The 27,126-nt window shown below is 46.6% G+C and overlaps 1 protein-coding gene across 7 annotated transcripts in view; it reads left to right on the forward strand.

The window, feature by feature from the left end:
* Nucleotides 1-27,126, forward strand: part of LOC127003793 (uncharacterized) — a 136,081-nt gene that overhangs the window by 86,517 nt on the left and 22,438 nt on the right. For 5 of the 7 annotated variants that reach the window (XR_007757402.1, XM_050870845.1, XM_050870841.1 and 2 more), the window contains 6 exons: nt 9,391-9,478; nt 15,390-15,416; nt 17,556-17,626; nt 18,951-19,062; nt 19,972-20,035; nt 22,521-26,597. Coding sequence is in view for 6 of the 7 variants with exons in the window: in XM_050870845.1 (XP_050726802.1) it covers nt 9,391-9,478; nt 15,390-15,416; nt 17,556-17,626; nt 18,951-19,062; nt 19,972-20,035; nt 22,521-26,597 (4,439 nt within the window). In the remaining variant the exon portion in view is untranslated. The remainder of the gene's footprint in view (nt 1-9,390; nt 9,479-15,389; nt 15,417-17,555; nt 17,627-18,950; nt 19,063-19,971; nt 20,036-22,520; nt 26,598-27,126) is intronic. The other 2 variants (XM_050870846.1, XM_050870842.1) reach the window with 1 other exon arrangement.

Genomic DNA, 27,126 nt, shown 5'->3' on the forward strand with positions numbered 1-27,126 from the left:
GCATCGTCCGTAATGGCCATATCCGCAGCAGTTTTTTTCTAGTCCCTCTTTTCATAACCCCATTTATAATCTCAGCTGTTTTTCCTCTCCATCTTTTCCTTTATTTTCTTCCCCTAACCTAACCTTCCCCTAATCATATCCGCATCAGTTTTTTCTAGTCCCTCTTTTCCTTTCCTCTTTTTTATAATATTGACGGCAATCTCCTTTCCGTTTTTTTCCTTTATTTTCTTCCCCTAACTTTTCTTTTTCATGTAAGCTTCTCAATAGACCTCAGTTTCCCTTGCTGCCATTTTCCGACTTATTGTTTTGTTTTTCTTTCTATCTTTCCCCTTAATTTACGTCTCCACTCTTATCCTTCTCTGTATCTTTAACCTTCATACCCCTTTCCTTAAGCCTCCCCCTAACCTTCCAACTTCCCTTCCTTCCCTTCTATAAGAACATTAGAACATAAGAACGTAAGGAGTCTGTATGTTTCCGATCTCTCCAAAACCAATCCTCTCATCATTCTCTATATCTCTTCCTACCTTCCATCTCCCTTTCCTCCCCTTTATATAATCTGTTCCCCCTAAATCACTCCCTTCCTCCTTCTTTAAACCTCTTTCTTCCGTCCATCTCCTCTCCCTCCCTCCCTCTACATTATGGTCTCTCTCCCCAGACTTCCTCCCGTTTCACCCATCTCCCCTCTTAATCGCGGAAAAGTTAAGTAATCCACGGAAGTCGTCATCTATTTCTCCCCTTTCTCCTCTTTCTCAATCTTCTCGCTCCTCTCCTTTCACCTCCTCTCTTTTCATCCATTCTCATTTGTTTCGCCTTTCTTCACTTTGCTCACCCGCATCCAGCGTTACCATATTATCGTATTCCAAACATCGCATTTATCAGTTCAAGGCAAAACTCTCGTAGCCACACAGATAACGCGATTCCAGTTGAAGTTATCGTTAAAATCGTTACTTGTTGATGTTTGTTTACGATAGCTGTGAGTCAGAAACCAAAAAATATGTGCTGAGTGGCTGAGTACGATATTATGGTAACGCTGCCCTCATCTCTATTTTCCCCTTTCCTGTGGTCTCTCATCCTATCCGTTTTCCTGTTCACTTCACTGTCCTTCTTCCTCCCTCTTATACCTCTTCCTTTCCCTTCTCATTTCCCTCCTAACTCCTCTATCTCCCTCTTTTTTCCCTCTTTCCTTCCCCATTCACTATCGCTCACTGTTCTTCCTCTCTTTCCCATCTCCCTTTCTGTCACTCTTCCTCCTGTACAACCTTCCCCTCTGCTGTCTATCTTCACCTCTCACCTCCTTCCTTTCTCTTTTATTCCTCATTTTTCCTTTACTCTTCTTTCTCCTTCTCTCATTAACTACCTTTCACTTTTCTTCCTCTCTTTCCCGTCTTCTTTTCTGTCCCTGCAATCCCTCGCTTCTCCTCCCTTTGTACCATTCCCTCCTCTTCCTCTCTCTCCTTTCCTCCTCCTCCTCCTCCTCCCTTAGCACCATTTCCTTCTCTTCCTCTCCCTCATTTCCTCCTCCTCTCCATCTCCCTTTTTCTCCTCCTCCTCCTCCTCCTCCTCTCCATCTCCCTTTTCCTCCTCCTCTTCCCCCTCTCCTCCCCTCATCTCCTCGTCCACACAAGCGGTACCGAAACACAGAATCCGAAGTGTAATCACCCCGGAGTCCATAATTCCATCAAGTCCCCTCATTTTCCCCTCGGAGTGACCTCGTTTGGACTCATAATGGCGCTACGGACCTTGCTGACCTCTGACCCCTCATTCTACTCTTATTCCTTTATATTCCTCTTCTTTGTTGGTGATCTTTCTCTCTACCCTCAATGCCTTATTCGTCTCGTTTTTCTTCATCTTCTTCTGTACTTTATATATACATCCAGTCTCCGTTCTTCCTCTTCTTCGTCCTCCTTATCTTCTTTCTCCTCCTCCTTGTCCTCCTCCTCCTTCTCTTCCTCCTCCTCATCATTCTTCACTTCATCCTCATCCTCGTCCTTTTCTCTTTCTCTTCCTCTTCCTCTTTCTCGTTCTCCTCCTCTTCTTCTTCCTCCTCATCTTGTTCTCCTCTCTTCCTTCCATCCCACGTCAAGGACAGGTGGAAATAATTAAGTGGTAAATCAGTTAATGAGGCAGCAAAGACGCAAAAAAAAGTGTCTTATTATTAGTGTTATTATTATTATCGTCATTATTATCATTACTGTTACTAATTCGGTTTCTATTGCAACAACGACAACGACAACTACTACTACTACTACTAACTGTTACATATATACCGACACTACCACCACCACCATCAACATCACCACCACCACCACCACCACCACCACTAAGCTAGACATCAGGAGAGGAAATATGACGCAAGGGAACGTGTGGCTATGAACGTGAGGTGGTGTGCCTTGAGAGCAGGTGATGAGGGGGGCGGGGGGTAGTTGGTAGGGAGGGAGGTGATGGTGAAGGGTGTGTGAGGAGTGATGATGAGAGGGAGGTGGTGGTGGATGCTTATGTGAAGATGATGGTGATGAGGATAGGAAGATGATTGTGGTGGTGGTAGTGGTAACAGTAGTAGTAGTAGTAGTAGTAGTAGTAGTAGTAGCAGTAGTAGTAGTATGGGTGTGACGCAAGCTAGAAAAGTAAAGGGTGAAGGGAGGAAGGGGAAGTGAGGGGAATGGATGGAATGCTTGATGTAGATGCAATACTTTTTATTTCTAGGTTACATTTCCTGTATTTCTTCCTACTCCTCCTCTTCCTCTTCCTCTTCTTCACCCCCTCCCTCCCTCCCTCCCCGCTCCTCCTCATTAACATTTTTTTTCCATGTTTGCTTTATGTCTCCTGCAACTCATTAATCTTTCTCTCCTTCCTATCTGCCATTAGTCTCGTTTCCCTCTCCTTCTATCTCCCCTCCTTTCCTCTCTTATCCTCTCCTCTCCTCTCTCGGTTCATTTTCTCTCCTCCCACTTTCTCTCTTTCTTCCTTTCTCTTCCTCTCTTCTCTTCTCTGATTTTCTCTCCTTTATCCCCTCTCATTTCTTCTCTCCTCTTCTCTTGTCCACTTTTCTTTTCTCTGTTCTCCTTTTTTTCTCCTTTCGTTTCCTCTTCTCTCCTCTCGTCTAAATATCTCATCATTCATTTCCTCTCTCCTCTCCTCTCCTCTCCTCTCTTCTCTCGTCTCGTCTAACTACCTCTCCCTTCATCTTCTCTCCTCTCCACTCCTTTCATCCTTCCTTCATCTCCTCCTCGTCATCTCCTCCATCTTCAGCAGCATCACATCTCTTTGCTGGTTGCCACTTCGTCTTCGGGCTGAGGATGTTCACACGAAAGTTGTCTTGGATGATTAGTAAAGGACGCTGTAAGCAATCTGTCACTTTGCCTGAGACATATCTTTACTCTTCCTTCCCTTCGCTGGTCCCTCCTTCATTTTCCCAAGAGTGTATAGCGGAAAAAATAATAAGGTCTTACAGGTTAGGATTTCCCAAGGCCTTTTGAGATTTTGCTTTACATTCACAAATTACTGTTTTTTGAGATGGTAAATGACTTCCATCTCCTGTGACTTGATATTTTCGTTTTTTGGTTAGACACAGTATTAAGACGTGAGATTCGAAGGCGAGGAAAACTAACTGAAAATGAGAGGATAAGAATACAGGGATAGTAGTTTGAGATATGTTACTGGTTACGAACACAGACAAAGGGAGTGGACAGGAGGAGAGAAGCAAAAGGTAATAATTAAGGTGAGGCAGTCAGGTGTGAGTAAGTAAAGCGTGGGAGCAACAGGTAACAAGGCCATTCATCATCTCAGGTGGATAACGCGTTCCTCTCCCTGGTGTGTGGAGTAACGGGCCGAGAACACAATGACGGGACACTGGCATGATTGAATAAGCTTTTAAATTCCCTCAAAAGCCGCTGTGGAGTTGATTTCCTGTTGTTTATCTGAGGTTGTTTCTTGAGTTTATTCTTTGTTTCGTCGCTCAGTATGACAAATAAGATTAAAAAAGAAGGTCGCAGTGAAAATTCTATGATTCTCTTGACCATATTCTTAAGCATTTCGTTATTTATCCGGGATGTTTGTTGACTTCATCTCCTGTTTCGTTGCCCAGTATGACAAATAGAAAAAAAAGAAAGGTCGCGGTGAAATTTCTAAGCCTCCACTGACCATACTCTAAAGCACTGCGGCGCCCATGCACACATAGTTGACACGTTTTTTTTGTAGGAGTTTTACGTTTAATGACCCTGGTGGTAGTTTGACTCTTCTTCTGTGCCTTGAACCTAAAGAAACACTGATTAGAACCCGATTGATCTGCTTTTTGGCGTTTCGAAGTAGTTGATGTGAGAGCCTGAACCGTCTAAGAGTTCCAACCTGTATGTTTTCTCCGACACTCGAATGGTTTTATGAATGTTGCAACTTTTATTTCACTCTTCAGATCACTCTTTTGTTGACTATGATTACACTTTTAACTCATGTTCATATATACAGAGAGAGAGAGAGAGAGAGAGAGAGAGAGAGAGAGAGAGAGAGAGAGAGAGAGAGAGAGAGAGAGAGAGAGAGAGAGAGAGAGAGAGAGAGAGAGAGAGGTTCCTTCCTTCCTTCCTTCCTTCCTTCCTTCCTTCCTTCCTTCTTTCTTTCCTTTTTCTTTCATTCTCTATCACTTTTTCTTTCTCCTTTTTTTCATCTTTGGGACCCTTGTGTTGAGAGAGAGAGAGAGAGAGAGAGAGAGAGAGAGAGAGAGAGAGAGAGAGAGAGAGAGAGAGAGAGAGAGAGAGAGAGAGAGAGAGAGAGAGAGAGAGAGAGAGAGAGAGAGAGAAGGGCCTTGGTTAATATATATTTAATCATAGTTTTACAGTTATTAACAAAGGTGAACTAGTACGTGCCTGAACCTCTTGCTTGGATCTGTTAATTAAGGACAACCAGACACTTCCGGCAGCTAATATATTGTTTTTGTCTACAATTTTTTCTTATCATTTAATTATTTCATGGTAAGAATTATCGTATTAACTCATCATTATGACAATCAATATTTTTTCCTGCTGCGGTTTCCAGTGTACATTATCACTACCACAGACAAATAAGCCGCATTGTTTATTTTTTTTCTTTTGTGTGTGTGTGTGTGTGTGTCTGTGTGTGTGTGTGTGTGTGTGTGTGTGTGTGTGTGTGCGTGTGTGTGTGTGTGTGTGTTAAGAGCAGGTTATGGAGGTGGGCTAGGGATTCTGATTATGCTGAAGGGGTGTGGGACTGGGTGATGGTGAGTGGGAGATGCTGGATGCTGATGGGAAGAAGACAGTGATGGGGACGAGGATGAGAGGAGCGAAAAATGATGCGACGGTGACTCCCGAAATTGACCTCTCTTTCGGCCACCTCTTTTGATTCTTTTTTGTAGGAGCAGCGAGTAGCGGGCTTTTTTATTATTGTTTCCTTTTTTTGTGCCCTTGAGCTGTCTAATTTGTTGTAAAAAAAAGGAATTAGTCATAGGGTCAGTTTTACAGTCCAGTGCAGCAAATTTGTGAGCTCCCCAGCCAAACACAAAATACGACGAAAATTACTTGTATAGTGTTTGGCGTTGATATATAAGTGAGGAAATTTTAGGAAACCGCACAGGAAATCTCTTTAGTGCCTGGTGTTGAGTAGAATTAACGGATCACTGTGGAGAATATAGTTTGGTATGGGCGCTAACAATGGCTCTGTGTTGGACCCTCGATCTGGCCCATAGAATCGAGGAGGAGGAAGAGGGGGACGAGGAGGACTAATGATGGCTTCGGTCTGATGTTCATTTGTTTTTTTTGTTTTTCTCTTTGTCACATTTCTAAATCGGTCTTCGTTTCCTTTTTCTTTAACCCGTCCGCTGCGACTGGCACGGATTTGGCTTTCCCTGGTAGCCTGGTAACATACAGTCCCAGGTCTTTCTCTGCCTCTGTGGTGGATAGTTGAGTGTATCCCATGTGGTATTGGTGTGCTGGATATCCCCTCCCATGGTGCAGGACTTTACATTTTTCTTCATTGAATTGTAACAGCCACTTTTAGCTCCATTGCAGTAGGTTGGTGATGTCTGACTGTAGGAAATCCGCATTCAAGGAGTTAATTTGTCAGTCATTTCTTGCTTTCAGACTTAACTTTCGATTCTTTTATACATATTTCTGTTATCAGTTTTAAATTCTCCCACTTCCTCGCCCGCCCTTCACCTCTTCCCACACCTCTCTCTGCTCACATCATTTGTTCTCCCTCGTATCGTTGTTTCCTTTTTGCCTTCGCCGTTTCCTCTTCCCACTCTCCATTGCCTCCTCGCTTCATTCACATCATTTACTTTTTCCTCTCCTCCACCTCCTTCATTATTTTAGCTTCCTGCCACCCTGTTGTTCCTCTTCCTTTTTCTCAGACACAAGTTCCCCTCCACTTCGTATTGCCCTTGTCATTTCCAGCGATGTTTCTTATGTTTATTCTTCTCTTCTCCTGTTCCTAAAACCTTATATTTTCCTTCATTGCCTCCTCTCATTTTCCTCCTCTCCTCCTCGTACTAATCTTTTTATCTTCTTTTCATCCTTTTTTTTCCTTTTCCTCTGTCCTCCACATTTTTTTCCTTTCTTATATCTTGATCCTCTTTCGTCTTTTTTTCCTCTTTTTATGTCCTCGGTTCCATTAGTTTTCTCTGTTTTTTGTCCCCTGATTCATTTTTTCCCCTTCTGACTTCTTGACTGTTTTTGTTTTCCTTTCCGTCTTTCTCATTCCTCACCCTTCTCTTCCCTTCCTCTTTTCACCTCCTCACCTTTGATTCCGCCATCCCTCCTCCTATATCATTGTGTATTTTTTTTCCTTCCTTCGGCAGTCCTGCTTCATTCCCTCTCTCCCATCCTTACATCACTTCCTCCTCACCATCTTCCTCTCACCTCCTCTCCCTTCATTATCTCCCTTTCTATCCCATGTTCATCGTCTCTGCACCATTTATCTTACTCTCCTCTTCGTCTCTACTTCCATTCTTCTTTCTCTTCTCTCCTTCCTTTACTTCCTTTCCTCTTCCGTGCTGCCTCTCCTCTTCACTTCCTCGCTTCTTTCCTCTCCTTTCCGGCTCGTGGCACAGGTAAACAGACGCGGCTTACCTGCCTTCGCCTTCCAACACCTGTCGCGCCCCGCACCTGCCGCCGACACGGACTGAGCGAGCGAGCGCGTGAGTGAGGAAGGGAGGGAGGGAGTTAAGGGGGGGAAGGGGGAAGTGAGTGAAAGAATAAGGGAGGAAGTGAAGAGAGGATTGAGGGAGGGAGTAGGTGGAAAGAGGAAAGAGGGAAGGAATGATGAAAAAAAACAACGAATGAGGGAATGATTGATTGAGAGACCATTGAAGTGGAATTGAGTGAGTGTGAGTAATTGAAGGGGAGATGGAGGGAGGGAGAAAGGGAAGGATAAATAAAGTAAAAAAGTTTCGTATAGGTTTCTTAGTCACTTAAGGAATGAAAGAGAGTGGATAAGTGAAGTGAATGACGGAATGAGTAAGTGGATGAAGAGGGGAAGGGAGGGAGTGCAAGTAAAAAAAAAGTGTTCGTGAGTGAATAAGGATGAGTATATACGTGAATAACGGGAAGACTGTGAGTGAGGGGATGAGTGCAGTGAATGTCGGAAGGAGTAAGTGGGTGAAGAGGAGAAGGAAGGGAGAGTGAGTAAAAAATGTATTAGAGCGTTCGTGGGTAAGTAAATAAGGATGAGTATAAACGTGAATAACGGGAAGATTGTGTGAGTAAGTGGGTGAAGAGGGGAAGGAAGGGAGAGTGAGTAAAAAACGTATTAGAACGTTCATGGGTAAATAAGGATGAGTATAAACGTGAATAACGGAATGACTGAGTGTATGAGTGAGTGACGGGGTGAGTATGCGCAAGAGTATGGACGGTAGGAGGAAGTAAATAAAGGTCTGTGTAGGTTAGAGAGGAAAAGAATGGAGGAGTGTGGCTGGGTGAGTGAGTAACGGAGTGAGGGAGGGAGGAAGGAGTGACTACGCTGAAATGGAAGTTAAAAGGGAAGTAAGGGAAATATTGACTTTGGTTTGCCCTTTGTCTTCAGTGTTTCCTGCGAATTCCATTTAAATGCCGAGCGATTCATTGGTGAGAGTTGTATTGCTTCACTCTATCTATCTATCTATCCATCTGCCAATCTGTTTATCTATCTGTATCTATCTATCTCACCATGGCAGAGTTTTGTTGGTTTCCTCCGTAGATTTTATTTCCTGTCAACTGGCGGTGTTTCTTTTTTTTTTTTTTTTTTTTTTTTCGCTGGGGGTCATGTTCGTGTGGCTGTTGTTTTTGTCGTTGCTTTTGTTAATTAATGTTAATGGTGGTGCTGTTGGTGTTGGTGACGTTCATTATCGTTATTATTATTTTTATTGTTATTATTATTGTTATTATTGTTATTGTTATTATTATTGTTGTTGGTTTTCGTTAGTCAGGTTTAAGGGCAGTGCGCGGTCCCTATTTTTATAAGATAAGTAAAGAAACAGACAGAGAGAGAGAAAAAGAATGAATGAATGAATATATGAATGAAAAACGGACAGAGAGAGAGAGAGAGAGAGAGAGAGAGAGAGAGAGAGAGAGAGAGAGAGAGAGAGAGAGAGAGAGAGAGAGAGAGATTGACAGCTGGACTACCGCTGCTCAACACATCCAGGTAGGCAAAACAGATGATTACGAGGGATTACCTGAGCGTTACCGATGGCCACCTGTCCTCGAGAGAGAGAGAGAGAGAGAGAGAGAGAGAGAGAGAGAGAGAGAGAGAGAGAGAGAGAGAGAGAGAGAGAGAGAGGATTAGAATGAATGGTGGAAACGAGTCTGGCCTCACTCTCCCTTCGTTAATTATACCTCTGGGGATAAGAGGCTTGTGTGTCTGTCTGTGTGTGGGCCAAAAGGGGGGAAGGGGGGAGGGAGAAGGGACAAACCGCAAGAGGATTAGAAGAAAGGAATTATGGTGTTATGTAGTGTGTGAGAGAGAGAGAGAGAGAGAGAGAGAGAGAGAGAGAGAGAGAGAGAGAGAGAGAGAGAGAGAGAGAGAGAGAGAGAGAGAGAGAGAGAGAGAGAGAGAGAGAGAGAGAGAGAGAGAGAGAGAATTATAGCAGTTTCATGAATAGCTGAGTGAATAGTATGCAAAAAAATGAATTAGAACAAGGTATGCAAATGAATGACTTATGACGACCACCTCCTGAAATTGACCTCTCGTTTGGCCTCTCCTTTTGTTTTTTACCGGAGCAGTGACTAACGGGCTTTTTTTTTTGGTTGTTCGTTTTGTTTAATGGCCCTTGTGCTGCCTCCCTTGCTGTAAAAAAAGACCCACTTACCTACCACTTCTACTACTACCACTACCACTACTACTTCTACTCCCACCACTACCTCTACTTCTACTTCGGTGTCCTCAAGGTTACCCATTTTCTCTCTCCCGCAGGAACACCAGCCGCTACGTCCACCAGCCGGGCCGCATCGAAAACTACGTGCCCGGTTACTCCTCCTTGGCCGAGAAGGAGTTGAAGAGGGTGAGTGGGCGAGGGAGGATGAGAAGAGGGCGTAGGAGAGGGAGAGGCAACATGTAGGAGCTGGGAAAACGGAGCGCTAGAAGGGGAGGGATAATGTTAGAGATGTAAGGATTGAAAGGGAATGGAAAGGGGGATTGAGGTAGGGGATGAGAGAGGGGAAAGAAATAGTATGAGAGGTGGAAATGGGGGCGATAGATAGATGTAAAGCTTGGAGGGAATGAAGAGGATGAGTAAGGGAATGAGGAGGGAAGGTAAAGGTATATATGGGAGCTGGGAAAAGGACGCAAGAAGAGGGAGGATAACGATGGAGATAGAAAGATTGAAGGGAGTGAACAGACTGAGGGAAGGAATGAGAGGGGAAAGGAAGGGAAGGTATGGGCGTTTAAAAGGGAAAGGGAAACGAATGATTAAAGCCAGAGACAATATAGAGGGGAAACAGAGTCAATAAACGAGTCAGGAGAGAGAGAGAGAGAGAGAGAGAGAGAGAGAGAGAGAGAGAGAGAGAGAGAGAGAGAGAGAGAGAGAGAGAGAGAGAGAGAGAGAGAGAGAGAGAGAGAGAGAGAGAGAGAGAGAGAGAGAGAGAGAGAGAGAGAGAGAGAGAGAGAGTTAAGGTCATGAGGGAGCGAGTGGAGGACTTGTATAGGACGAGTTAGTGAAAGGGAATTAAGAGTTTGCTAAAGTGCATGAAGGGGGAGAGAGAATAAAGGTTAATGGATAAACAAGAGTAGGGAGAGATCAATTAAAATGGAGAGGGAAGGGGATAAAAATGATGAATGGCCATGAATGAATTGAGTGAAGAAGAGTTAGGCATACCATGGAAAGAGAGGTAGAATAGTGTAATGAAGTTCTCGAGTATAAGGACATGAGAGATGGAGAGAGAAATAAAGAAGGTTCGATGCGGCTTCAAGGGAATTAAAATGCTAAAAATAGAGTTAGCATTAATTAAGTAAAGGATTAGAAAGATGTACCTGAAAACGCGAACATGAGAAGTGACGAAACAGTTAACCCGGTACCAGCGACAGGCCAAATTTGTGGCTTTACCGTGTACCAGCGACGGGCCACATTTTTGCCATAATATAACCCCCCCAAAATAGATGATGCGTAAACTGATCACAAATGCGTTGATATATACGTATTATGAAATGGTTTGCGTGAGTGATGATTTTTTTCTCATTTTTTCTCGCCTTTAAGAAACATGATCCCTGCAGCTACTAGGTTAATGAAAAGGTGATGAAATTAGTAGTGATGGTGGTTAGGTTGATGGTAGTGGTGGTGGGGATAGGATAGACGGTCGTATAGGATAATGACAAGAGTGTACGCACGTGGGGATCGGAAAGTGAAAGTGTACTAATTAGAACGAAATGGAAAGTGGGACGGAACGAAAGGGAAATTGGCTCAGTATTTTTTGGTTCATTGAGGAAAATTCTGAGTAAATGCCATAGCGAAATGGAGTCAAAAATACACCTTGTCAATAGAAATGAACTAGAAAAGGAGAAAAATGCTGAAAAAAAGCAGAAGAAAACAGGAAAAGAAGAGTAACAAAGAAGGAATATGAAGAAAAGGAGGGGAAGGAAATCAGGAAGAGTAAGAAAAGGAATGTGGAGAAAAGAATAGGAAGGACATCAGGCAGAGAAGAGTGAGAAAAGGAATGTGCAGGAAAGAAGGAGGTAAGAAAATCAGAAAGAGAATAGTAACGTAGAAGGAATATTGAGGAAAGGAGGGGAGGGAAATTAGGAAGAGTAACAGAAAAGGAATATAAGAGGAAAGAAGGAGAAGGAAATCAGAAAAAGAAGAGACCGTAAAGGAATTTGTAAGTAAAGGAAAAGAAGGGAAGAGAGAGGAATGAATGGAGGAAGGAGGAGACCAAGAAGGGGGAAGGAAGGGCAGGTGGCTTGCACTTAATTGCTTTTCCCGTTCATTGAATCACCGCCGGGAACAAGACGCTCGACTGCCTGCACTTGTTTGCTGGAGACAGAGGGGACGGGGGGGAGGGGTAGGGGACTGCAGTAGGGAGGGAGGGAGGGGAAAATGGGGGGAGGACTAGGGTAGAAAGGGAGGGAGAAAGGGGAGCTTGGAGAGAGAAGGGTGAGGAAGGAAGGGGAGAAGACTGGAGTAAGAAGGGAGGGAAGGGAGGAAGGGGGAAGGACTGGAGAAGGTAGTGTGGGAGGAAGGGAAAGAAGGGAGGATAGGGAGAGAACTGGCGTAGGAATGGTAGGAAGGAGGAAGGAGAGAGGGAGGGGAAGGCTGGGGAGAGTAATGGAGTGGGAGTAGGTGGGAGGAAGAGTGGGTGGGAAGGAGTATGCAGAATGAGAGAGAGGGAGGGAGAGGATGCTGAGGAGTAGATAGGATGGGAGGAAAGAAGGGAGGAGGAGACGCTTAAGGAAATGAGTTAGATAGACAGACAGATGACTAATGGAGTGTAAAAGAGGAAGAAGCACTGTTGTTTTTTATGCTCACGGGTGTTCAGGGGAAGGACATTAGTTAGGAGAAGTTGTTATCAGTTAAATGGGACGGCAGGGAGAGAGAAAAAAAAACAGGCTGAAAATGTATCAGGTCACTCCACGGGAAGACTTGATGAATGGACCGCGGAATGTTTCAACGCTAGCAGATAGATAGACGTAGAGTTTTGCATACGATTAAATTAGTACCGCTTCAAGCATTTTAAGTAGATGAATTAGTTGAGCATGTTAAACCCATCGGATGCTTAAAGACATAAATATAATCCGAATGAGAATAGTCAAGTAAATAATGAAATAAGTTAATAAATATAGATAAATAAAGGGATAGATAAAGAAATACTAAAGAAATCAGTAAAGAAATACTAAATAAATACTAAATAGATAAATAGATAAATGAATACTAAGTAAAAAAAATAAAAAGATAGACAAACATCTTTTCATACACAATTTCAAAACTATTATAAAGAAAAGGAACAAAAAATACCCTTTCCAAATATGTAATTCCCAAATGTTAAAGGCTTAAGACGATAGGGATACATAAGGGCCAGGACGTTGGGGGTAGGGGAGTGGGGGGAAGGAGAAAGAGTTAAGGGGTGAGGAGCGAATGGTAGGATGGATGGAGGGAGGGAGGAATGGAGGGGCGAGGACGTTGGGGAAGGAGAAAGAGTTAAGGGGTAAGGAGCAAATGGAGGGTGGGAGGGGTGGAGGTTGAAGTCGGAGTTTTGGGGGAGAACATGGTATGGGAGGGTGGATGTAAGCCTTGAATTTTATGGGCGTGGGGCGGGGCAGGCGTGCATCTGTGAGGGCGGGCGGTGTGGGTATGTGGTTAGTGGGAGGGGGACTAGCTGGGGGAAGGGGGAGGAACCTAAACATCTATGGTGGGCACACAGGGAAGAACAGGCCTAGAGGCGGCGTGGCGGGCGAGCTGGGTGGCGTTACAAGGAGCCCACGCCTAACAGTGCCTGGCGAGGGGGAGGAGGCCTATAAAATCCACGGGAGACAGAGGGAGAGGGACAGACGGGCCTACACCTTCTTTAGTGAACTGAGGAGCGGGTTTTATGGTGTACTTTTCATGGTGGTTAGGAAGCGGAGATGCCTACACTCACGGTGGGCATGGTGGTGAGGGTAGTGTGAGTGTAGAGGCCTGTAGGTGCCATTAGTAAGGGCGAGAAATTGTAATATGGTGGGCGAGGTGATGGTAGTGAGGGTGGACGGGGGTGAGAAGCAGCAGGCCTACAGCGAAGACAGTGGGCGGGGTGGTGGAGAAACTAATGATTTGGAACAAGTAAACGTTTGAAATGGAGGTGGTGGTGATGGTAGGGGTGGGCGGGTTAGAGTAGAGGGAGATGATTCGGAACGAGGAAATCATATATGGTTGCTATGATGATTATAGGAGGATAGGTAAATAGATGGGTGGAGTGTAGGAGAGGGAGATGATGCTGAACTAGTAAAGCTAATATTGGTGGGTGTGGTGGCAGTAGAAGAGTTAAACTGAGGAAGTAGTGAGAATAGAAGAGTTTACTGAGGCGAGGAAAAAAAAAGGACCCAAATAACTAGACGAGCAGAATGGATCAGGGTGGGAGAGAAAAACTTACAAATTATGACGGTATAGAAGTCTGCTTGATAGGTGCGTTGACAGTATGAATAGGCAATGATACACCTGTGATAAAGGACTGCAGGTAACTATAATAGGTAAGAGGGTGATGTACAGGACGAGAAGGAAAAGTAGACGTAATATAAGCGGGTGGAGGTTGGAAGTGGGCGAGATAGACGTACTGTAGACTCTAACAATAGTCGCCAGTGTATTGTTCAGCTACCATGCCAGAATTACGTACATCTCCCATTTCCCCTCTTGACAAGGACGCCGCTCCGGTAGACGTGAGTAAATGGAGCTGCAAGGTACTGTTATACAATGCAACACCCTGTCATACCCCTCCGTGTCATGCCATGTGATAATGCATTTTGCTGCCACTGTTCTCATAAGTTTCCTCCATAGTCACTGAATGCTAGAGAAAAACGTAGATTATGGACTTGATTCGTCTCTCCAGAGCTATACATGCATACTTGTTTAGTTTATGAATGGCAAAAATTACATATCTTTACCAGTATTTTGTGTTCAGTTATTCAGTTTCACATATTTATTTTTCTCTGGTTTGACGATCAATTCTTAGTTTTTTGGTCTTTATGTTCAATGTTCCGTTTCCTCCTCCCTCGCCTGTCTGGCTGCATGGGAATGGTCTAGACGTGACTTTATATATTTTTACATCTCTATAATTTTGTTCATTTCCACCACAAGAGTTAGCATCCCACAGAGATTGCGTGTTGTCATTGTTGTTACTGTCTTGTCATGCTACTGTTGTTATGGATTTTCTCGTGTGTGTGTGTGTGTGTATGTGTGTGTGCGTGAGGGTGTGCGTGTGTGTTATTGTAGCGAGGGACCAATTAGAGTATGGCCGTGATGGTTATTCTAGGAACTTAGTAAAAGAAGGAAACAAGCCTTCGTTAGTGGAGATGAAGGGACCGAGAGCTAAAGAGAACAGGAGTGGGGAAGAATGACACTCGGGGCGGGAAGGGAAGGTCTTAATGAACTCCGGGAAATGCAGAAGGATGCTTGTATCTAAAAGCTTTGCGAGTGTGTAATGAGAGAAACGTAAAGGGAGGAGACTCAACCGGAGACGACAGAATAAAAAAAAAACTAATTACCAAGAAGTGAAGGGAAAATGCTGTGTCTTGGAGATGTGAAAAGTGAGGGGCAGGAGGGATGTTAGGCAGTGAGATAAGGTTAGAGTATACTTGGGTGTGTGGGGGAGAAGATTATGTTTGTGGCTGTGTGGTGAGGGAGGCTGGAACGAAGTGTGTGCGTATCGTGAGCTTGAACTCGGTTAGGCAGGGTGTGATTTTTTTTTTTTTTTTTTGGGGGGGGGGATGAGGAAGGTTGTTTTTGTTGTGTGTGTCTCAGAGGTGAGGCAGAATGAGGCAGTATGTATTTGGCGTGAGTCAGAGTGTGGTGAGGCAGGTTATGTTTGTGAGTGTAAGGTGAGGCAGGTTCAGGCAGAGTGTGTGTTTATCGTGAGCCAGAGTGCGGTGAGGCAGGTTCTGTTTCCGGGAGTGTGAGGCGAGGCAGGTTGCGTATGTGGATGTATGTGCTGAGGCAGGGTGTGGTGGAGCAGGTGGTGTTTGTTGGAGTGTGTGGAGTGAGGCAGGCTGAGGCAGAGTGTGTGTGTCGTGAGCCAGTGTGAGGAGGAGGAAGGTTATGCTTACGAGTGTGAGGTGAGGCAGGTTGCGTTTGTTAGTGTGAGGTGAGGCAGGTGGTGTTTGTTGGAGTGTGTGGAGTGAGGCAGGCTGAGGCAGAGTGTGTGTGTCGTGAGCCAGTGTGAGGAGCAGCCACACAACACCCAACACTGCCCGTCGCCCCATTCACACTGTTCTCTTCTCTTCCATGTCGCGACCAGAATCCGGAAGCTGATGTTAAACTCGAGGTTGGTTTTCCTTCCGTGCATCTGTTCCCCTTCCCTTACACTCCTTCCCTCCCCTCTACATTTAAACGTTTCATCTTTACTTCGCCCTTCCCTCCATGTACCTCCCATGCATCTCTTTCCCCTTCCCTTATATTCCTTCCCTTCCTCTACACTTATACGTTTCATCATCTTCACTTTGCTCCTCCCTCTATGTACCTCCCATGCATCTTTTTCCCCTTCCTTTCCTTTACACAAAAATCGTTTACTCTTCTTTACTTCATCCTTCCTTCTCTTCATTCTTATCCTTTTTTCTATTCCTCGTCTTTTCTTTATCAGCTTTCCCTCCACAACTAACTATTTTTCTTCTTGTTTTCCCTCACCATTTCATTCCCACTTCCATTTTCTTCCCTTCTCTTCCCCTCACAACTATTCTGTTTCTTGCTCTTTTCTTAATCCTTCCTTCAATCTACCATTAACTATATTTACTTTTTTCCCCCTTTTATTCTCCCTTCATCGTATTTTCTTTCCTCTAGCCTCAATCTTTCCTCTGTCCTTCCTTCAACTTTTTCCTTCCCTCCACGTGTCTTGCAAATCTTCTTCGCCCTCCTATATCACTTTGTCCCGTCTCCACTTACCTACGGCGGGTTTTTGAATCTTATCTTTGGCTATTTTCTTTCATATTGGTCTTGGCATCCCTTATCCTTCTCCGCATTACATCGCTCCTTCCCAGTCCCCGGTTTTCCTTCTGCATGTTTTCTCTCGGGTTCCTCTTACGTCAGTGTCCCCTCCCTTTCTCATGACAGACTCCGTAATCGTTCAAAGTTGTTGTTTTGTTCTCTCGTGTCTCCAGTTTGTTTTGGAGTCATCTTTGTCTTCATGTTACTTTCATAAACGTAACAGTTTCTCTCTCTCTCTCTCTCTCTCTCTCTCTCTCTCTCTCAACACTATATAGTATTTAATCTCTTCCCGTCTCTGTCACACACACACACTAATATTCTACAACCCATTTTCGGCATTTTTTCTTTGTGTGTTGCATTTTGCTTTATTTTAAAAATCCTCTCATTTTGTTGTTTTAATATAATTTTGTGTTTAATTTAATGTTTGACTTATATTTTCTAACATACAAACATAACATTGTGCATTGCCATCTTAAAATGTTACTATCGTGAATGAACGAACTTAAATATCTAAAATGAAGTTTGCTTTGCGTATATCCCTGTTTACCCCAGCTTGGCAACACTACTAATCTCATTGCAGCAGAAACAGCAGCGACAGTAGTAGTAGTAGTAGTAGCAGTAGCAGTAGTAGTAGTAGTAGTAGTAGTAGTAGTAGTAGTAGTAGTAGTAGTAGTAGTAGTAGTAGCGGTAGTAGTTGTAGCAGTAGTAGTAGTAGTAGTAGTAGTTGTATTTGTAGTAGTAGTAGTAGTAGTAGTAGTAGTAGTAGTAGTAGCGGTAGGGAGGGAGGTGATGTTGAAGGGTGTGTGAGTAGGGGTGATGATGAGGGGGAGGTGGTGGTGGACGATGTTGTGAAGATGATGGTGATGAGGATAGGAAGATGATGGTGGCGGTGGTAGTGATAACAGTAGTAGTAGTAGTAGTAGTAGTAGTAGTAGTAGTAGTATGGGCAGCAACAACAGGAGTGAAAATGGCAGTAGACTGCAGCCATTAAAGCAAAATATCTGGTCAGCAGTTAAGGAAACAAGAGACCCAACACTACTTACACCTCTACCGCCGACCCTTCTACTAGTTACTGCGGGTAGTAGTAGTAGTAGTAGTAGTAGTAGTTGTGGTGGGGGTGATGTGGTGGTGGTAGTAGTAGTAGTAGTGGTAGTAGTAGTAGTAGTAGTAGTAGTAGTAGTAGTAGTAGTAGTAGTAGTCGTAGTAGTAGTAGTAGTAGTAGTGGTAGTCGTAATTGTGGAAGCAGAAGTAAATATCATGTAGCAATTATTACTAACACTACTAATCCTCAACAGCTGCAGTATTAACCGTTAAACTCCTAACAGCCTCTGAAGTCACCCAGAAGATTTCGACCCCCGCGCCGCCCCCTTCCTGTGAGCTGCTCTCCTCAGCTCCTTCAGCTCTCCTCAAAGCAACGGCGGCGGCGGCGCGGGAGGTGCTGGCCGCCCAGTGTCTCCTAATGCGTGTGTTTTTCTCATTTCAGTCTCAATCGCAGGAGCCGCCGCCGGTGTCCGTCAATCATAGGTACGGGTCACAGAAGATGTCAATGACCCAGTAAGTATCCCTGATTTTATGTCTTAATTACAAGTTATTGTTTTTTTTTTAATATTTTTCCCCCTCTGACTTTTTTCTAATTTATCAGTTAATTGTCGATAATACAGTGGTCTCATGACGAGCTCGTGTGGTTACGGAATTACGATACATAGATTTGTAAGAGAGACCAGGCTATGAGAACCTCCGTTTTCCCCCAGAGAAGGATTGATAACAGTATTATTAAACATGTTAAGGAATATCTTTGTAGTACAGAAGAATAACCAGGGTGATGGAGGTGGTGCGTGAGTAGTAAGGTTTGTAATATTATGTGACAGTCGAAAAGGAAAAAAAAATGGATTAAAAAATGATGATTCAAATTAAACAAATGCAAAATATAAGAGTTTTGAGAACTGTTGGTGATGCTGGGGGGGAATACAACGGAGACACGCAGACTGTAGCTAAATATGGTAGCGGCTTGGTTAACGGGGAACGGAAATGGTGGATGCGAGACAGGAAGAAGTTTCTAAGACAGCCCCTGACCCAGAGCCGCACCTATGGATGACACTGTGTTAGAGAGTGCTGTGGTAATACTAGTGTCGGGCTCTGAAGTCACGTTACAGAATAGCGTAAATGTTAAATTTTACCCATTGCACAAGAGAATGATTTATGTTTCACTTCTCTTCCCCTTCGCCTCGTCCCCCCCAAAGAAAGCCACACCCTCCTATTCCCCTCCCAAAGCACTTCCACACGTACATTTCTCTACCCTCCACTGTCCCACTCCATCGCCTCTTCACTCGTCCCCTCCCGTGCCGCCCCCCCTCCCCCTCGGAATGTCCCTGTTAGTCATGTTCAAACTCTCAACCAGACTCTTAGCAAAAAATGGAGTGTCGATAACGATGATTATTATGATTTACATATAGAGGTTTGTTTATTTTAATCTTCATTGCTTGAATTCAGGAGTAAGATCTCTGTCGTCCTTGTATAAATATAGTCTTAGCAACCGTACGATCATTTATCATTTATAATTCCCGGGTGGAGTGGAAAAATCTGGGCGGCTTTTCCGATACCCTACGCCCCTGTCCACCCAGCAGTGAATGGGTACCAGGTATTAAACGGGGGTTGTGTCCCGTCTCCTGGCATATGTTCCCTTCTATAATTCCTTCCCCTCCTGTCTCTCTCCGGCATATGACCACAGATGTTGCGCCGACTAAACGAAACTTTCCAACTGTATCATTTATATAATAACGATTGTGGAGTTTGTATTCATCTGATTTTTGCTTTTATTATTTATCTCTCATGAAAATACCGTAACGATGCTAACTCTTCTCCTCCCTGCCCCCTCCAGTGCCTTGAAAGAATCCGGATACGAAAGCGACAGCACCCTAGTGTTCAAGAAGCGAGAGGACGCCCGCCGCCTCGCCCCCGACCCCCGCAAGACCAGCCAGGTGTACCGCCAGGTGAGACTCCTCCTCCTCCTCCGACTTCTCCTCCTCCTCCTCCTCCTCCTCCTCCTCCTCGGACTTCTCTTCCACTACCACCACTAGAGGCACGTCTTGTAAACACATCAGACACACGTTGTCACTCTCTATAATGCCACACCTGAGAACAAAAGGGAATGTGTAATCGAGTCACAACACTTGGTCTCCTCCTGTCGCTGCCTCGCTTTCCCCTGCCCTTTCTCCCTTCCCTTGCCCTCCTCCCTTCCCCCAATGCATGCCGTACACAATACCTCGCCTCCCCGTGCCGATCCTCTTTCTGTCTAGCCTCCCCTTACCTCGCTTTCAGTGCAGGGGTTTAAAGGTTCAAGGACAGGCGTATGTACAACTGTCTTTGTTCACGCACGCCTTCGGGTCTTCGGTGTGCTATGGAGTCAGTGAACGGAAAGAGCAGCCTTGAAACTCTACCAAGAGACTCATACAGTGCGCTCGGAACAAAGAAATGTCATGCACTTCTTTGACATTGCTATTGTAAAGGTCATGTTGTGTCCGTAGAGTTGCCAACCCTTGATATTAGCGTTCTGCATGTGCTATTTTTCTCCCTTTTGGAAACTCTTTTAGTAGTTGATCTTGTTCATTGTAAACTGGAAATCATTATGAGTTACATCTAAATCACAGTGCTGGAAGTCAGTCTTTAGTAACCTGTGGATATTAGCGAATCCTATAATTTTATCATTGATTTTTTAGGTGCCCAGTGTGTGTGTGTGTGTGTGTGTGTGTGTGTGTGTGTGTGGAGGGGGGGGGGGGGGGGATTGCTGTCTGCATGAGAGAGAGAGAGAGAGAGAGAGAGAGAGAGAGAGAGAGAGAGAGAGCGAGAGCGAGAGCGAGAGCGAGAGAAAATTAAACTTATCAATACCCACTTCCCTTCAGATCCAGCGAGGAGGCGACATTCCCATCACTGGCCTGCAGAAGCCCAACCCCCCGAAGCCCAAAGGTAACGTTTCTTCCTCCCTCTACTTTCCCCTTCACTCCCTCCCCCCCAAAAGAAAGCCACACCCTCCTCCTCCCGTCCCAAAGCTCTTACATATACAAACATTTATCTTCCCTCCATTGGCCCACTCCCTTGCCCCCTCCCGTGCCCCTCCCCTCTAGCGTTTCCAAATTATCGTACTCATCGCATTGCATTTTCGGAGTTTCTGACCAATAACGAATGCAAAAACAAACAAACAAACATCAAGAAATAGGAGCTTTAACGCTAACTTCAATTTTCTATCGTTATTTGTGTAGGTACGAGAGTTTGAGGCTTAAAAGTAAGAAAGACGATGTGGTGAATACGATAATCTGGCAACGCTGCTCCCCTCCCGTGCCCCTTCTCCTCCCGTGCCCCCCCAGAATGTCCCTGTTAGTCACGAGTCCTCCTGTGCCCCTTCCCCTCCCGTGCCCCTCCCATCCCGTGCCCCCTCCCATCCCGTGCCCCCCCCTTTTTTGCCCTCCCCCCGAATGTCCCTGTTAGTCACGAGTCCTCCTGTGTCCTCCTCAAGGGTATGCCGAGTCACTCTTGAGTCAGTGGTCCTCAGCCCTCATGCCCTTCATAGATAAAGAGTCACAGGAAGGACGTCTGAAAAGTTTGTCTCGGTTTTCTTTCTTTGTTGTTGTTTTTTTGTTGTGTTTTAGTGGTCATGTTATTTTTTCTTTTTGTTCAAGTTAATCACTTTGTTTGGAGTGTATTATTAGAGTTTGGTTAACTTTTTTTGTTTGTTTGTTTTCTTTTTGCTTAGCTTTTTTCTCTCACACTAAATTCACTAATTGATTTGATGATAAAACTTGTGTTATGAACTGTTTTAATCCTAACTTATGATTTTAAGCACTTTTGTTTTTACCCACCACTACCCTCACCACCTCCACCCTCACCACCACCACCACCACCACCACCACCACCACCCTCACCACCACCACCCTCACCACCTCCACCCTCACCACCACCACCACCCTCACCACCACCTCCACCCTCACCACCACCACCACCACCACCACCACCACCCTCACCTAAGTCACCACCACCACAACCACCACCACCCTCACTACCTTAAGTCACCACCACCACCACCACCACCACCGCCTGTTTCCCTCCTTGTTTGCCTCGAGGATCTTCTTGCGGCTTTTTTTTCTGGCTCGAGAGTTTGTTCCCTGCGCGACCACGTCCTGCAGAGGAGTTCTTTGAAGTCTTGGTGGTGGAGTTCTGCTCACACCTTTTTTAGTGTCCTTGATGCCCTCCGGCGCTTTTCCTCTCTCCACGAGCACCTGCCTGAATGCTGTTAAGTTATCTTTTTTTTTAGCTGACAGGCACGAACTCTTCAGTGATGAGTATTTTTGGCCACTGCTACTTCGCTTGTATTTTTATATTAATTTGTCACCGCCGCTGTCTGGCCTCACTTGTCCTCCGCACGCCTGGCTGTTTCCTGTAAAACACCGGCTGCCACACTGCCCCAGCAATCCACCACCACTGTTTCCACCCCACACACCACAACTCGCACCACCTCCTATCCCTTCACTATATAGAAATTCCACTTTCTAATTATACATTTCACTTGTGATCAATCTTAAATTATAATAATTCTTCCTGGTTATTCACTACCCTTTGAATAATATATTCAATCCTTTCTTGCACCTTTAATCAGCACAAATTCACTGACTTCATTTGAGTCTTCCCTGTCCTTTGAAAATCATATAGTTATTGTATAAGATACTTGTTCAGTCTGTCAAAGCCACCCTCTTCCATTCACTGTGTTATCTCAGTTTACTCACTTCAGGGTCACATGAAATTGATCGCTTAGAGTGAACATACAACCGCTCAAAGCATTATTGCTTAATTAAGACTATCGACATGACCTTCACACCCTATAAAACTTGACTTTATTTCTACAATTTCTGAACGCCGCAAATTTGTATTTCTCCTACACCCTCCACCTTCCCCCACCCAAAATGGCGACCAACTTCGTAGCATCTTTTCCTGCCATCCTTGCACCGGCTTTTCTCCCTCTGCTCCCGCACCCTTTCAAGAGCATGCAAGCGTCGATTCAGCGCAGGAAGCCGCTCAGCTGAGGCGTTGTAAATACACTCAAGCGCCACCCGAAGCTGCCATTGAAGCACAGGTAGACAGAACGTATGCGTGCACAAAGATGCACTCGTAAAAAGTAAGCAAGTTGAAGAGAATGCACGCCAAGATTGCCTGTAGAAGCACAAAGTCACTTCGTTGGAATTTTTGTATGTAGAGTTGATTATTTCGCCTGAGGAATGCCCCCACGAGCACTGCCTCTGCTCCCGTGCCGCCGCTTGCCCCCGAGGCACGAGCACAGACGCCAAAGTAGAACAACGCACAGGAGAAGCACGTAAAGCTGTAGACGACCCTCACGAGGCTCCCAATGCACCTAAAACTGAATTGCGAAAAGCTGCATAGTTTTATGACGTCACTCTTGCAGAGGAATACTACGTGGTGTACTCAGACCTCGACCTCGGCCTGCACCACCCATCCCTCTCCGATTTGCTCCTGCCCTACACCTACATCCAAGCCATGCCGCCCCCCTCCAAGCCTCCTGTGCCCACGTTTGGCGACAGGAAGAGGTCAGCTCCCTCCAGGGTTGTCATGGCCCCGTCTCCTCCGCGCCGCATCTCCTCCAAGTGGCACCCGTCCCTCTTGAAGCCCTTGATGAAAGACCGTCCGCCTGTGCCCTCCGCTCGGTCCACCTCAGCGGAACGTGTCAGGGAGACTCGCGCCTTGTATTCCACGTGGCACCGCGAAAAGGTAGCGCGCTCTCGAGAAAAGCTCGGGACCTCACCGACCAAGACCACTTCACTGGGCCGGTCACTCTCAGCAGCGAAACAAACACAGGAAGTGCGAGAAAATTTCTTGAAGACCCGCCGCACCGTCTCCGAGTCTCGCTTCACCATCGAGGATCGGGAAAACTCACCTCCTCGTAGAACGTCTGCGCCCGCCAAAGCCAAGACTCCGTTGAGGCACTACGAGAGTCGGGACAAACTGCATCGTAAATCCTCCCAGAGGGATCTACATGTCGAAAGGGGCCTTCCGGGCAGACAGCAGGATCATGTGGCCTCGCCTGCGCCAGGTCATAGCAGGTCCCTGAGCGCTGATGCCTCAAGGAAGTGGTCCAGCGGTTCGGCGGACAGTGGCCGCAACGTAATGCGTCACACAGTCAGCAGCATGAACAAAATCAAACGAACGTCACTTCAGCAGAACCACATCGAAGGGCCATGTCAGCCGTCCCGCAGCAGCAGCACTGACAGCACATGCAGACGACGACCCAGCACCTGCCTGTCCCCCGAGCCCCAGCCACCAATGCGGAAGACTGGCGTCAGCCGAAAGGACAGTCGTTCCCGAGGGTCTCCGTATTCTGACGTTTCCCTGGAAGCATCAGATGACAAGAAACTGAAGCAGAGCGAGAGTTTTGACACCACTCAAAGCAACGAAACTGGTTACTCCAGTATGATTGATCTTTCTCCCTCGCCAACACCAGACAGGAAACTACCAGTTGAAGATCGTGAAAAGCGGCCGAGAAAACGGTCAGAGCCTCCGCCTCCCCGAGCACAATCTTCTCCTGTCCGTCGTTCACGTTTTTCTACATGTTTTGTGGAGCAGCGGAACAAGTGGGAAGCCATAACTCGCGGAGACGCCGAAAGCGGCCGTCTGTCTCGCAGCACCTCACGCAGCACCTCGCCTCTCCGCTCCCTGCAGTTGGTGCGTCAAGTGAGCAGCAGCTTCAAAGACATCCCAGCAGAGGTCTCAATTTCCAGCCCTGGTCCGCGGCGCAGCAGATCACTGGACATCCTCACCCCCTCACCCCACTCCCACCCTCACCGCTATCGCCAGTATATTATCGAGCTCAGAAACGCAGCACCGAGGAACGCACGGATCTCACAACTCAGACGACTATTTACATCCCTCGAGCGCGTCCACCGCCTCGAACGGTCTGTGAGTAGTGTGGAACTGTCCGCCGCTGAGAGCAGATCTCATGCTATAATAGACTTCGAGACGTGGAAGGGACTGCGGGAGAAAGAAAGGAAAGCCCTTGAATATAATGTACTATTAAAAGAACTTGACGTCGCCCAGAAGGAGAAAGAGTTCCTCTACAAAGTAACCCCGGAGAAAAAGTGGTCGGGTGACTGCCGGCTGAGAGGCCGAGATATTCACGTCAACGACCTACGCGACAAATTTTCTTCCATCAGCGACAACACTTCTGAGGTCACCTACAAGCGGCGCCGTGAGATAGAAATCTCGAAAGACACTTACCGTGGCCTATGGCGAGGGTCTTCAGTGCGTGATCTCTCCCACAAGTACCAGGACCCCGAACGCCGCCGCAGCAGCAGCAAGCGGGGTTCTAGTCTGAGTCTTTCGCGTGAAGACTCAGGTTTAAGATCCCGAGGTTTGTGGACCAGTCTCAGTCTGGAACAAGTGAATGCCTTTCGAGACCACCTCGCGGAGATATATGGATCGATGCAGAGTATCCGATCATGGAGGGAAAGAAAACAAAGAAACCAAGACAAAGGACAGCACCGGGCTCAGCGGGAATTTGCTAACCACAAGGTCGACGTGGCAGAAACAGGGCGCGCCCTGGCTGACAAGCTGCGTACATTACATGGCCGTGCACCCTCCGAGCCTACAAAACGATCGCCTCCCAGGCACTCTTCTCCTACACGGACAACCAAAAGCACCAGCAGCCTTACGCAAGTAGAGGATCAGAGGCGACAGTTGTCAAAGCAGCTATCAATCGAATTCCAGGAAAAGGTTATGGAACAGAAGAGTTACCAAGGTCCAGAATCTGCCCCAGCCACTTTGGACACACTTCCCGTCCCTGACGTATCATTGTCCCTCAGCCCCGAGAGTCTCTCACGATCCTCACCTCGCACGTGCTACTCTCTCGACATATCAGATTCTTCTGAACCCAACTCTCTCAACTCGGACCAGTTACTGTTGGTGGTCCAGAAGCCCGGGAAGTCTGGCCGCAGCCAAAGCCTCCCCCCTGAACCAGCCAGTGACCCAGAATCTAGTGACTCGGAAGTATCGGTAAGAACTGTCGTACACAAGGACGTGGCAGGAAAAGTTAAGTTCTTTGAAAAACGAGCTCGTCGAAATTCGAGGTCCTCGGAGCGTCACTCTTCCCGCGGCAGCCAGCTCAACGTGGACGAGGTGCCCCACTATGCCACACTTCCATCTCGTCTCAAGCAACAGTCCCAGAGCAAACTCCTCTCCCCAAACTATCTCCCTGAGAGATCTGTCTCGTCCGTAAACCTGAACAGCAAGGCAGATGTTGCTTCGCAGGCGTGGCGCATATATGACAAGACCAATCCTGTCAGCGGATCTTCCCTCCAACGACTGGCTGACATGCCCCTGGAACAGCGGGACCAGAGAAATCCAACCTCCCACTCCCGGTCTTACTTGTACAACGTCAAGACAGGTGACGTCAATAGGCTGAAGCGTAGATTCGAGAGCCCCGAGGAGGCCAGGCGACGCACCAGGTCCTTGCCTAACGTGAACGGTCCTCTGTCTCGTGTGACGCCGACAGGAAGGACGGTGGTGCGAGGCCAGGAGTCGGGTGATGTGCAATTCATGAAGGCCAAATATGAAACTCCAAGACGGTCCCGCAGCCCTGAACGGTGGCAACCAGTCCGAGATGAGTACTTGCCCAAGTCTAAGCTAACATCTACCATGCAGACGCTGGCAAATCGCTCCATGGCGTTTCGGGAGCCGGATACTATTGAGAGACTTGCTCGCAGGGATTCTGTGGAGAAGGCCGTGCTGCGCCGCGTCCACACTGGCAACGTGGAGGCATCAGTCGATCGTCTTGAGAGCAGGCGATTAGATGCAGGCTCAAATGTGTCTATCATCGGCCAAATGTACACTTCCACTCCATCCATGAAGGAACTTGCCAACATGGCTCCTCTTATCCCACCTCGCCCTCCCCCGCCACTACTGGGTCCACAGAAGCCACAGAGGATGAACCGCAGTACCCCACAGCCTCTTCTGACTTCAACGCCCACACCTTCACCCATTGATGTACGAGCTGCTCATAAACAGCGAGCCTTGAGCGTGCAAGAACCAGTTTGTCCACCTCCGATGATGGTCCAACCCCCACCAGGCTCCTCGACCACTTTTAAACGTCAGTCTGGCTATAATGCCGATGCACACCGCCCCAAGGCGCGCTACATCCCACAGGAATCATACGGGAGCGGGTCCCCAACTAGAGCTGCTCGTTACGGAGGAGCCAATTGGACACAGTCACTGGAGCGCCCTCAGCGGGTGACGCGTGCCATGACTCACTCCGCGCCACCGTCCGCCTCCGACCAGCGTAGCTACTACCACCACGCCGGCCGACACCCTTCTGATATGCGAAAATCATCTTCCCCTGCCGATTATCACACGTACTCCCAGCCTTACTCCCAATCGACCTATGCCATCGCCCAACCGTCAAGCCACCGCCCTCACGATTCCCTTAGTCCGGGGCGGGAGCAGAGCTACGGCAGCAAGGCAGTCTCCTGGAAAGGTGCAAGAGTTTTGTCTTAACGTTCTGGATATGAATGTTTGGACTCTTCCTCCTCGGTGGTGGCTTTTCTGTCGTTCTACTGTTGTTTTCCTCCTCAGTAGTGGTTGGAGCGTCGACTTCGGCGGGCCCGTCCAACAAGCACTTTTTCCCCATGTATTTTTTTTTTCATTGATACTTCTATCTTGGTCTTGCTACTGTCTTTTGCATACACCTTTCAAAACGTTTTTTCCATCGTCCTCAGTCACAGATAATGTTGACCTTACACATCTTTCCAACGCCTCGTAAGACATTCACGAGTGGGCCAAGGAGAGCACATTCTTGCCGCATCCTGTCCTTCCTCCCACAGGGGACCCAAAATGGTTTCAAGGTGCTCTTTTTATGCATTGTTGATTTAGGCTATTCTTAGGTTCTCTTGGTAAGTGTTTGGCAGTGTGTTGATCCCTCGAGTGAGTGTGCCGAAGGTCACTCTGATTCACGTTGAAGCCGATGGGAGGTAACACACTCTCTCTCTCTCTCTCTCTCTCTCTCT

Source organism: Eriocheir sinensis, chromosome 26 (assembly GCF_024679095.1).
Source record: "Eriocheir sinensis breed Jianghai 21 chromosome 26, ASM2467909v1, whole genome shotgun sequence".
Classification (NCBI taxonomy): Eukaryota; Metazoa; Arthropoda; class Malacostraca; order Decapoda; family Varunidae; genus Eriocheir; species Eriocheir sinensis.